We start from the raw sequence: 12,991 nt of genomic DNA, 5'->3' as shown, positions 1-12,991 counted from the left end.
AACCCGATAAAATTGTGTCATTAGAGCCTAGCACGATTGCAAAAATCCTTTGACTCTATTGTAACGTACAGATAACATTGTCTCTCTCTTAATCCCATCTGAATTTCCTGCCGATAATGATCGAGAGTTTTTATATTACGTTACAATTATTATTGCATATTAATTACGCAAATGTTTAAATCTCCATGAGTATGAAACCACAATTCGAATGTTTTAATATAATTCTTTTCAACGTCAATGAATTCTCATTTTTCCAGAAATATGTGCCTTAACAATACATCCATTTTCCAATTCAACACGGAAGTGATGCTCTATTTTGTAAATTTATATTGGCTCATGTTGTCATTTTCTAACAAAAGTTTTCAGGAATACTTCATATATGGAGCTTAAATCCATTGCACTTATCTTTGTAAGACACTATGAAACAAATAGTTCAGTTCTGGACTCTGGTTTTAGTTGGGATAATTATGTTGACCTCTCTATTTTAACCGAATTACGTGGGAAGCGCTTGACTTGTGCCAAAGGAGACGTTCGTATACAAAGAGCACATTAGATTTACTTACTGTATTGTTAATAAATAAAGGGTATGCTTCATATCTTATTGAAGACTAATTTAACCCAACAAATCAATACCCGAAGTTGGGTCGTTACTGACATATCTGAATGAGAAAAGCTGAAACTTTCTGCAGTTCTAAGCATTACGCCCCCAGCTACCACGCAGATCGTAATGAAAGTCGAGAATCGATTATTTAAATATGAGGGTACATTCTGATAAACTAATCAACTCATCCTGCCTAAGGTTTTTCCGTGGTTTTTCTAAGGCGCTAAGACAAATGTTGGGATGACGCCTAAAAGAAATGGGCTACGGACCTACATTCCCTTCCCCTTCATGACCCCAGTATTTTTTTCAACATTTAATAATAATCACTCGCCGATCGCGTCCTAATTGAGTCACCATAGAGCAGAGCTGGGCATCGGGAGCGGAACTAGTCTCTAAACGGGGACCCTTAATATTCATCCGTCACTGAATCAACGCTGCATGGTGTTCGGCGGAGAAGAAAGGGGATGAAGAGAAATCATATGGCTCCCCGTGAGAGAGTAGAATCCGCTCTTGCTGCCCAGCCCTGCCATAGAGCCAATTGGCTGGTCACTACATTGAGACAACACATCCGGACTCAAGTTGTAATTCAATAGACCCCTTACCTAAGAGCCAATTTGCTAGTCTCTTAAATTGAGACAACTCATCCTACCTAAGGCATTTCTGTGGTTTTCCTTAGGCGCTAAGACAAATGCCGGGATGAGCTCTAAAAGATATGAATCACGAACCTATATGCCCTTCCCTATAATCTACGTAAAGATTAATTTTTTGGTCCTACAGAATACGTCTGTACGGTAACAATTAATATTAGAGGAGAAAAATTCACTCCGGCACCGGGGATCGAACCCGGGTTCTTGGTTCTACGTACCGAGCACTCTAACCATTGAGCTACGCCGAAGTTCAATCCACAGCACCGGATCGAATCCCTCTCCTCCAGTGTTTTTTCCTTTGTTGCCTGACTCCAAGTTCGACATGTATGTTGACATTTATATTAAGTCAACTGCCGTTATACAAGGAGCGCACTCAGTTGAGTGATTTGGTGGCCGGAATTCCACAGTAATATGCTCGAAGAATCTACGTAAAGATTAATTTTTTGGTAATACAGAATAGTCTGTTATGATAACAATTAATATTAGAGGAGAAAAATTCGCTCCGGCACCGGGGATCGAACCCGGATCCTTGGTTCTACGTACCAAGTGCTCCAACCATTGAGCTACGCCGAAGGTTTCCGAAATTTTGCGACTTAAATTCTCGACATAAATGCCCTCACTCAGCTACCATATATTATCCGAAATCCAGTTTCGCGAGTCAATTATAACGACTGGAGTGGGATCATTCTGCTAACCAAACGTTACTACTGTACGGAATGGATGATCGTTTATCTCTGTTTAGGCAGTAGTCGACTTGTAGATGTTGGCCTTCTATGGGCTGTCGAGTAATGGACTTTCCTATATTTTTAATACAAATCTAAAATATTTTTGTAAATTTTTAATGTAATTACCAAAGGACGGATCAGAGTGACTGTTCTCACAATTTACTATAGTCTGTTTATGTTGAAGCAAAGACGGTGACTGCAGAAGTACACAACGGACGCCTACCTGCAATGTCCGTACAGTTGTGTCAAAAGAATGCGTACACTGTGCTGTACATGACGGCTGTTAATTTGTACTCCCTTATAAAACAGTAGATTGTACTTACGTGTAAAGTGAATACTACGTAGTCTGTGCATTGCAGTGGACAATAATGTACATGCGGAGATTGTCGAAAGTGAACGTTTCTGCGTATCTTACTTAAACAAAAATTATATCGTGATAAATTCCCTTCTACATCGAAAGACGTAATAGGTGAATACGAATAATATACTAACTTATATCAATATCTGATATATTTCTTTCACTTTTTGATCTGGAGGGCTCTGTTTGTTTTTGCAGCAACACATCTCGCACAACACACATGATTGAAAATTCATTATTTTTTTGCTAACACATTCTAAAGTTTCTCGTTCACTTTTTTCGTAACTTCTCCGGCTTTGGTTTCCTTACGTTTTGCAGATACTTCTTCCACTATGTTTATAGTCTTTGGCATGTGTAAATCATATGTTTGTAACAACGTTATGGCTTTCAGTAAGAGACAAAAGTTCTTCTGTATGAAATCTAAACTAAAGATCGACTGAAATTAGGGATTTTGCTATTTCAATTGCATGTGCCTCTGTAGAAACTAAACTATTGATCACTTTCACAATTTGATCATAATATGTGGCATAATAGAAGACAGCGTCCAGCCAACTACCCCATATTGTTATTATGGAGTTTGGTGCAAGGGGAACCCCGGGAGCGATTTCCTTGAATTTTTGTATTCGGGAAGGTGTTTTCAGAAAAATTTTCTTAACATTACCTATAAAGCTATCGACGTCACTATAAGAATAGCGAATTACTTGCGCCACCCTATAGAATCCATGTGCTAATCAAGCTAAGCGAACCAACTTAGGATACATTATTTTTGTGTCCTTGGCCGTCTTTATCACATAGGGCTCAGCATCTGTGCTTAAAGAAATACATTATTATACCTGATACCATTAGGCCACAAAATATCCATGGCATTAGAAAATACAGTTGTCATTGTTGTGTGGTTGACCTTTTCTATCATCTCACACGTTAGTAAATATTTATTTCCAGTAGGCCACTATTATGAGTAGTTCATCGGATAGTCGTATTCTCATATAATAACTTCGCATTTACTTTTACTAGTAGTAGCATGTCACCTGTTTGCGAAGCGGAACATGATATTCCTACTACGTACTGTATAATTCTTTACCCACTGTCTATACCTAGGGAACACGTGCCGACACATTCTGCTCTCTGCATCAGTAACATGAAGTCACGGAACCTGGTCACTCTGATCCGCCCTCTGGTAATTACAAAAAAATGCTACTCCTGTACGCACAATAATTGCTCCAACTATCCAAAGGAAAATAATTTTCTGATTAATGGATAACCCATATCTTGAATTAAAACGTAGTAGATTGAACTGAGAAACATGTCACCATTTGTTAATCATTAAACCCGATACAGATCATATATTATGTGTAGAGCGGGAGGGGTATACGTGCAAATTATTTTAGAGGTAATCTGGGAACCACTTCTCAACCTTCGTAGTCCGTTATATTACAATCATGAAAAAAATCATGTTTTTAGGTGCGTTAATACTTCCAACAGCGATCTTGTATCCCAGAGTCTTTTTTGCATAGAAACGAATAGTCGTCTATTTGGAAATCTTTGACTTTAGAGCTCCCTTGCCATGTTTGCAGATTCTCCTGCTGCTCCGTACATTAAATAAATATCGGCTAATTCAACATTAGTGAATTCTTTATTTACGTAAAACGTTGGCGAGTGAGCTTTCTGCAAGGTTAACAACCCTAACTGAGAATGTTTATGCTGCGATACATGTGATCGAAAGACGTGCGTATAGTCTAAACTGACAGGCGTTTTATGATACGATCATTCATAAAACATCAGATCATAAAATACGTAACACATATATGAAAAGACTATTAGCGCAGGGGAAAAGGTAAATAAGGTTGTTGTTTATATGCATTTTTCTTAAACAAATACCAAAATATTCGCACGTATATCACATAGACACTGTGTACGTATACTGTGCAGATGCATATATACAATAATTCATTCATATGCTTTAAATTGTTAATAAATATAGGAAACAATATATTTAAACTTCATAGAATTTCATACAATTATACGAAAGATTAGCTATTTGTAAACATTACATTACGTAAAAAGGGGAAGTGGATATATACAGTACATTTAATTCATATTGTTAACATGACGGAATGAAATTTTTGATGTGTAGGTAACAGAAGGAATGTTGTGGACCAATCCCCTACAGACTTGAAAATTCTATGATTAAAAGTAAAGGCAAAGAGCTAACCGGACGGAAAAAGATTGCAGTAGATCGCAAACAATGGCGAGCCCTTTGCAAAACCTCGACACCAAAAGGTAGAAGGGGATCGGAGTAAGTAAGTAAGTAAGTAAGTAAGTAAGTAAGTAAGTAAGTAAGTAAGTAAGAAAGTAAGTTGACAGAAGGCTTTAATGTAGACCTACTCAGGCATATCAGGAAAACGTGGTTTAATATATTTTAATAAGCCTACAGTTCGTCGTCATCATCATAATCATTTTCATCATTATGTGTGTTGGAAGACTTTCATTATCTTCTCGGCCTTTCTTTTTTCCTTTTTGACTTGGTTGAGATATATAACCGATAAGAGAATATGATAATTTATTATACATCTGCTTATACCTATACTCGTACTATAATGAAATTATTTCATTATCCTATTATATTTTATAACCTAATATACAGTATATAGTTCATCTTGTATATTTCTCTATTATTCCACGAGCAAAACTGGACTGCCTGTGATAAAAAAATTAATTAAACCTACTAACTTATAATGCTGTAGGGGGGAAAGCAATCAGAATATTGATAACAGGGATTATTTTAAAAAGCATGCTTCGCGTTGCAGAAAAACAGAACAAGTGGAGAAATAAATATATATAGATATACATAAAGATTAAAAAGTTTCAATACATACGAAATAATTAGATTATTTTGGAAACAGTTCTGAAAAAAGCACTATATAAAGAAAAACATATAAATATATTCTTTTGTCCAGAGAAGGAAGTCTTTCCTCTGGAGTGGCCTCCGATATCACCTTATCCCAGCTCAATTGAAGGCCTTTGTGAAGATACGAAACTTTGGACCTTCATAAGGCACATATTCAACGTGTGTATGCACACAACACCAGGTGTTTTTAACATTTGTTTGCCATGACCGGGAAAAACACGTTCTAGTGTTTTATCTGATGCCCATAAAGATACAGATATTCGGATATGCGTCATTGAGGAATGTGGGAGCCAGGAAGATAGAATTGCCATGATTTACTGACGTCGGCATTAGAAGACGATGATGTGGTAAGCATCACGCTTCGATCACTTCTACCACCGGAAAAGATCCGTTTGAATGGATCCGGCAGTTACAAAAATGACGTCTTCACCTTGGCTTGAGCCCGAGCTCTTCCAGTCACTCCACTGTCAGAGTCAACTTCGTTCCAATGGCACTCACAGGGAGTGCATTTTTTATATCAATGATCGTTTTGTTTACTGAGAGACAATTTGCCTTATGTTTTGAAACTTTTGAATAATTCTGTAAAACAAATGATAGGGTACTCACCAAGTAGCCTCCTCTTATGGGCGGGTGGTATGACACTTCATGAGGCATGCTGAAGGAACTAACACGACGTAACTGGCGGACAGTCTTCTCTCTTCTCGAGGGTGGAACTTTGTCTTCCTCCATGCTGTGTGGACGACCATACTGTAGAAAATTAATGCATACTATTGTATTTATCTGAGTGTGTGGTATTCAGCATTAATTTACATATTTCTGTCTGTGAGTCCGGTAGTGTAATAACTCGGTTCTTATCACAGAGATTCTTAAGGAACCTAAAAAAATATTTGGTAAAATTAATGACAGAATGACAGAAAAGACGAATAACTCAGAGGAAATCTGTCTCACACCAGGACTGAAGTTTTACTAGGACATGGCCTCTTGGGAGGATAGTTGCAATACTTAAACAGAGGTGACAGACTTTCATGATGATTGGGATCTAAACATGTTTCGGCTTTTTCAAAAGTTTTTTGAGATCCATTCGTCACTACGAAAATACTAGGAGGTCCATTATTGGGGTCGTATAGCCAAAACCTGCTTTTCTTTCGGGCCTGTTACATTTTTTGGCTAGTTCAAACAATTAGATCCAGATACTGTTAGTATTTCCGAGACATTGAAGAAAAAAGTGTTGAACACACGGGTGAAAAAACTAAAATGTTATTCAAATTTGTCAAATAATTAATATAGCTATGTGTACGCATCCCAAATCTGTCAGTATTCATATCTGTTTAATTTTATATCGAACAAATGTTTCCGAAATGTATTCAAAATCTGTCAAAATGCCTCCTCTAGCATATACTACCAAATGAACATGTTTCTAGAATGTATGTTTAAAATTGACAGCACATCTGTCATATGTTTGGGCTAGGTATACTCTTAAGGTGACCAGACGTCCTCTTTTGTCCGGACATGTCCTCCTTTTTAGGCCTTTGTCCGGGGCCCGGGCGGATTTTTAAAAAAATCAAGAAATGTCCTCCTTTTCGTAACTTGTATGCCTGGTATTTTCAAACTATCTGATTTCACGCCTTTTTCAAGTAATTTGCCTGTAGGTGGCAGCAGCATCGACGGAATATACTCTTTACCAACGTTCATAACTCTCTTTGCTTCTCCTTTTGATAATAATTATAGTTCCTTTGGCTTTCATTAACTGTAAAATCATTTTATATTACTAAGTTTTATCGTAAGTATGCTAAGCTAAAATAGATATTGACATATAGGCCTAAACCTAAATGTAAATAGATATTTTCTGCCCTTAATAATTATAGTTGCCTTGACTTTCATATGTACCTAACTGTAAAATCATTATTATTATTATTATTATTATTATTATTATTATTATTATTATTATTATTTTGTAATAAAATAGATATTAACATACTTTTAAATATGATACAAGCCTAAACCTGTATTGTATATTGAGATAATTTAAAGTATAATATAGACCTAAACCTAAAACTGAGTACATATTTTCTGTCCTCTTTTTTCGAACAATGTTCTCCTTTTTGAAGCTTTGTGTCCTCTTTTTTATCGATGTGAATCTGGTCACCCTATTTTCTATGTTACTCAGAGTACGTGTGTATGTCGATAATGAAAATGATTTCCAGTTATGTTTGAAATTCCTCAGAATTTCTCCCTCGGGTATATGGAATAAATAAATAGATACATAGATACATGGATATATGGATAAATGGGTACAAGAATACATGGGTAGGTGTTTCTATAGATAGGCATGCAGACAGACAGATACATCAATAGATAGATAGATAAATAAATAAATAAATAAATAAATGACTAAATAAATAAATAAATGACTAAATGAATAAATAAATAGTTCCAAATATGTCGATTATATGAAATTAATATTTTTCAGCACACTACCTGTCTGTAAGAATGCCCTTCATCTTCCTCCGCTTCAGGCAGGGATTCAACGCTGAATCGTCCCGTCCTCATTTCCACCTCCTCAACGGCCTCAGGTCTGTAATGTCTTTTCTTCACATCAACCTCGTTTGTCCTTCCCAAGTTTTGAAGACGCTCCCTCGCTGCCTTGTTCTTCAGTTCAGAATCGCTGTACGCGTCATCTCTAGTGTTGTTAAACCGTTTATATCTATTTCTGCATTGGGGGCTCTGGTTGGAGCCAAGATTATGTTTGGTGCCTGCTGGTGGTTCTGCTTTGTGAGAAGTATTGAGTTTTCTGTTACTAGTACTTGCGTTGCCTTTTTTTGCGTTTATTGCCACCAGGTCTTCTTCCGATGAGTCGGAGTATCCCATTCGCTGATACCTGATACCAAACAAGGACCAGTCTGACAATGAAACAGAACATCTTATCACCACCACCACCACCACCCTCTTCGGTCCTTTCTGTCCTCACTCTTGAGGATTACGAACCAGTACTAGGCCCCATATTCAGAGTGTAACTGAATGACTTTCTCAAAATTTGGGGGGATGTAAAGCGTGATATGGTCAAGATTCTTCTCATACGAATCTATGACCGGAAATGAGAATAGGAGTATCTTCAGTATTTTGTGACTCGTGAGCCAGTCCCTGGAGAAGCCTGTCTCAAAACGTAAATAAAGCCACAGCAGTGGTGCCTTTACTTGTATCAGCTTTGTTATTTCCTTCTTGTTGATCAATGAGTAAGTGAACTGAAACCTTGGCCTGCGCGCTCCCCTAACCTCACCCCTTCTGACTTTTTCCTGTGGGGGTACGTGAAGGCTGTTGAGTTCGCAACACCAGTAGAAACAGAAAATATGCTTACTGAGTGCATCTTTACAGCATTCGATACCATAAAAAAGGAGCGTGGAATTCTTCACAGAGTATGACAAAACATGGTTCGTCGTTGTAAGCTATGTAACGAAGTTGACGGTCATCACTTTGAACACTTATTCCAAATGTGAAAGTTAATAAAATTCTTCAAACTACCCCGACGTTTTATTTAACCTACAGAAGGCGTAGAGAGTTCGCCATCACAAGAACAGGAAAGCAACATTTCACAGTACTGTAGATACTCCAATTCTCATTCCGGTCATGGGTTTCTGGGTGAAAAATCTTCACTGTATCACCCTCTACATCCCCCCAAATTATGAAAAATTATTCAGTTACACCCTGTATACAAAATTAGCGAAACTATAACTGATCCTTTTCTTCTATGTCGTTATGAAACATACAAATCTACATCTCAATAGTGTAGAGTACAGGGTAATTCTGAAATAGGTGGCAATATTTCAGATATACTTGATGTTAAGGGTAGCTATCTACGTGCAAATATTTTAGAGGTAACTGAGTATAATATACTGAATCACATTATACAATAACAATTTCTCAATCATCGAAGTTACTTTTAGACATGAAAATATACCATGTTTTGAGGCTCGGTAATGCTTTTAGGCGATTTGTTTTCCTTACGAACGCCTCGCTAGATAAGTGCAGGTCCAGGCTTGTGGAGGTTGTCTATTATTCAAGCTTACCAATAAGGTCATTTATTTTGTTCTATAATACGTTCGAATTTCGAACACACCTATATTTTTATTCTTATAAAGGTGGTAGACTGTAATAAACAAAACCATTGAAAGCAATGTTATCTAAATTATCAAAATGACAACGACACTTTAAACGACACTTATAAAAATACTTCCCGTACGATATTACTGAATTTATACTGATAGGAAGGGTGGGATATTGTTGCCTATTTTAGCAATGATACAACACAGTATATGGTAGACACAGATCTATATAAATTATGTCTTATAAGTGTCATAAATCTGGCACCGTAGTGGTGTAAGATGCGATACATCAGGTTTGAACTTAGTTATAATGATAAGTGAAAAAGTAACTTACGTTCTAATAGAACGGAACATGTTACGCTATAGTTCAGGTTTTCTGTGTTTTACAGTTTGTATTGGCAGCTACAATTTTGTAGTTCATCTTTCATTTACAGTATGTAGGCCCACTTATGTACAAATTATGAAACGTGATTTGAACATGTTGTTATGGAAGTTTTGTTTTGCAAGCACAGAATTTTAAATAGACCTATATATTTTAAAATATGTGTTCCATTAGTGCCGAACACGGAACTCAAAGTTTTGAAACGTTAAACTACTCGTAGTTTTCATGTAAAGTTACACTCCACAACCGGGTAATGTCAAATCGTGTCTTAAAAGTAACTGAAAAAAAATTAACCTATTGCTTATGTTTAAATCATTAAGTAGAGGGATTTCTTGGTTATGTAGTCGGCAGAGGGTGAGTTCACAGCACGGCACAAACACAAAACAGGGGACACACAGACAGGTTGTATGAGACATAAAAAACTCCAATTTCCTGTATAGAATCCAGCACGGATTCGCAGAATTTATAGGTAGAATTTCCAACGCTTGAGCCAAAATGGAGTACTTTGATAGTTTAGCTATGCACAGAATAATATTCCAGTGCTCCAAAGTAGGTCTGCTGTTGTGGCATACCTGACAGCTAAAGCATAATTTTAACATTGCGTAAAAATCATGATCGTGGGTGGTAATCCCGTCTAAGATACGTGAATGTTAGTTCGTTGATAAATATGATTTCCTGTATCGTGTGTAGTGAAAGTACCGAGTTGATATTATGTCACGGAGGTTTCGCCCCCTATACCTCTCAAAATGTGTCCAGTCTCGAAGTTAAAATATGGTCTAAATTCTAGATTAAGGCTCTTCGAATACTCTACAAGCCAGAAAGGTCTAGTCTACGGTTATAAACAGCAGAGAGTAAAATTTGCACAAATGAGATTTACTAAGCTTCGAGAAATGTAGCAATTGTAGAGAATTTGAAAGTGTACAATGCAGAAAAAAATAGATCTATATACTGTATGTTACCGAAGAATGCGAACGTCTTCTTCTGTTAGTATTTCGGTATCATCCTCAAAATCAGATTTTGGTCTGATAAAAAGAAGTTGGAGAGAGCGGGAAAATAATGAGTTGAATTGGAGAAGCCTTAATGGTCTAAGCTGAAAATGTCTTGAATTATTACTACAAGTGCGTTATTCCTGTGTAAGAATAATATGAACAAAATCCGTCCAGTAGTTCAGGAGAAATCACAGCATATAAAAAACCAACGTCATGTAAAAAAATACTACTTGAAAGTCAGAGATGCCGCAAAATGATTTTCTTCAAAACCCCGAAAAGGTATTTAGTATTTATTGCTACATATAATACAAAATAAATACAGATTGTCGACGTAGCGCACACCCGTCTGAGCAAGCTCGAGTTCAGAAATAACTATTTTGTACTAAATGGGACATAACAAAGTTTTAATAAAATCACAAAACCAATACAATTATTATAAAACAGGGATAATTAACGAAGATAAGAGTAGAGAATCAAGTCAAGAACGGAATATAAGTTGGAATGAATAAATAGTATATTGAAATTAAGAAAAAGATAAAAGGAGAAAGGAACATGAATACTAAATAATTTGTTTAATTCTTTTCTTAAATTTGTTAAAATCGAAATAACCTAGGTCAGGATTTATTATCAAAATAGAGTTGGATAACCTTAACCTGCAACTCTGGCTATGATTTATTCCAGTGTTTGTGTAACATTTAGGTTCAGCTAAAGGACATGTCAGATTTCTTCTGGTAGGATAAACATGTTGTTTTTCTTTATATTTTTGACAATCTTTATGATAATATTTTAATAATGCATATTTATATTTGTTTAATTTGGAAAGAATTAAAATCAGAATAAACAAAATTTGTTGGATAATCAATTGACTTTTTAAGAAAATTTTAATTATCCGCTTTTAAAGCAATAAAATCGGAGGAAGTGTAAATTTTGTGCGCCTCCCATCCGATCATACCATACTGGACGACAGATTGAACCAAACCTAAATAAATTAATCGCAGAATATGTGTAGGGATGAAGAGTGAAGAATTAGTACGATAAATAATTTACGAAGTCTGTTATATAAAGAAAAATATGTTTATTCCACCTTAAAATGTTGATAGATCGCAGCTAATATTTATTCCGTACAAACTGAATTATTGATCGCGTACCTCACACTGCTGTCTTCTTCCATGATAATGTGTTCCGTCGCGCTCACTCACTGATCACAAACTGACATATAGTCTCTGCTATCTTTTCTTATATCTTCTGATTGTATTGTAATCTTTTGGGTAACTGATTCAACAGACGTTGAGGAAAACCGGCCGGTATCCGGAACGGTTGTCACTTTCCTGTTTATCTGTAATGAGTGAACCTCGTACGGATTTATTATACATTAATACATGTTGGAATAGTCTTCATTAAGTCAAAGTTTCAGTCTTCGATACAGCATACAGTTGCTCATGAGACGCATAGAAAAGTTCACAAGGGGGGATAAATTTAACGGTAATGCCACAGTCCAGTATATACAGTCACGAAGCTTCATACTTACTATATATGCAAACATAGACAGTTGAAATATGCATCCATAGATAGTTGCTCACCACCAGGATCGCTACTATCGCCTCATCACAGACTCTTTCCCTAGCAGACCATAAAATGTATTGTACTTTCGATATCGTGTTCTTTTGAAAAAATTAACACCTTCCTTCCACTATTGAAATATGAAATACATAAGGTTTATATATTATTTTCATAAAATATATATTATATTCTATAAACTCACCTTCCTGGATCTTTCGGAAGAAGGATAAATCTAACCTATTTTTCTTACAATTTATAGTACTACAAACGTCTCCTTGTCCCATATTATTATTCAAATTATTGTATTTTAGCCATTTACATTTATTACAACCGATAACGAACATTTCACAGTTTACATAGATTTTCACAAAAATGCGAAATACGGCACAGTCAATGCTTTTTCGATCTAGACCAGGCCGTAATGTTTGTTCGGGTTTTCTATTTCAGTGTATGGAGCTCAGTGAAATATTATATTATAACTTTATTGCTTATCATTGGTAAGCTTTATTTAGTGTAATGTGTCCGTAAGTTCCGTTTACTTCTTGTTGCATAATATGTTGCAGAAATAATTACAAAACTGTGTTATTTTAATGTGAAGAGAATTTTACATGTTAACATAATCTGTTCGCATCAACATTTCAAGTTGAAGCTATTTTGAGGTTAAAAAAATAATTTATATTGTAATTTCAATTTAGCACATATACCTTCCTTAATTTTAGAC

At 35.9% G+C, this 12,991-nt stretch overlaps 1 protein-coding gene across 1 annotated transcript in view; it reads right to left on the bottom strand.

The window, feature by feature from the left end:
* LOC138715258 (proton channel OtopLc-like) overlaps nt 1-11,991 on the bottom strand; it is a 117,753-nt gene extending 105,762 nt beyond the window's left edge. The window contains exons 1-3 of the mRNA XM_069847985.1: nt 11,859-11,991; nt 7,718-8,117; nt 5,846-5,986 (exon numbers count right to left, since the gene is read on the bottom strand). Of these exons, the coding sequence (XP_069704086.1) occupies nt 5,846-5,986; nt 7,718-8,117; nt 11,859-11,881 (564 nt within the window). The 5' untranslated portion in view covers nt 11,882-11,991. The remainder of the gene's footprint in view (nt 1-5,845; nt 5,987-7,717; nt 8,118-11,858) is intronic.
* Nucleotides 11,992-12,991: the final 1,000 nt, after the last annotated feature.

Source organism: Periplaneta americana, chromosome 15 (genome assembly GCF_040183065.1).
Source record: "Periplaneta americana isolate PAMFEO1 chromosome 15, P.americana_PAMFEO1_priV1, whole genome shotgun sequence".
Taxonomy (NCBI): Eukaryota; Metazoa; Arthropoda; class Insecta; order Blattodea; family Blattidae; genus Periplaneta; species Periplaneta americana.
This window is presented reverse-complemented; position numbering and strand designations above follow the sequence as displayed.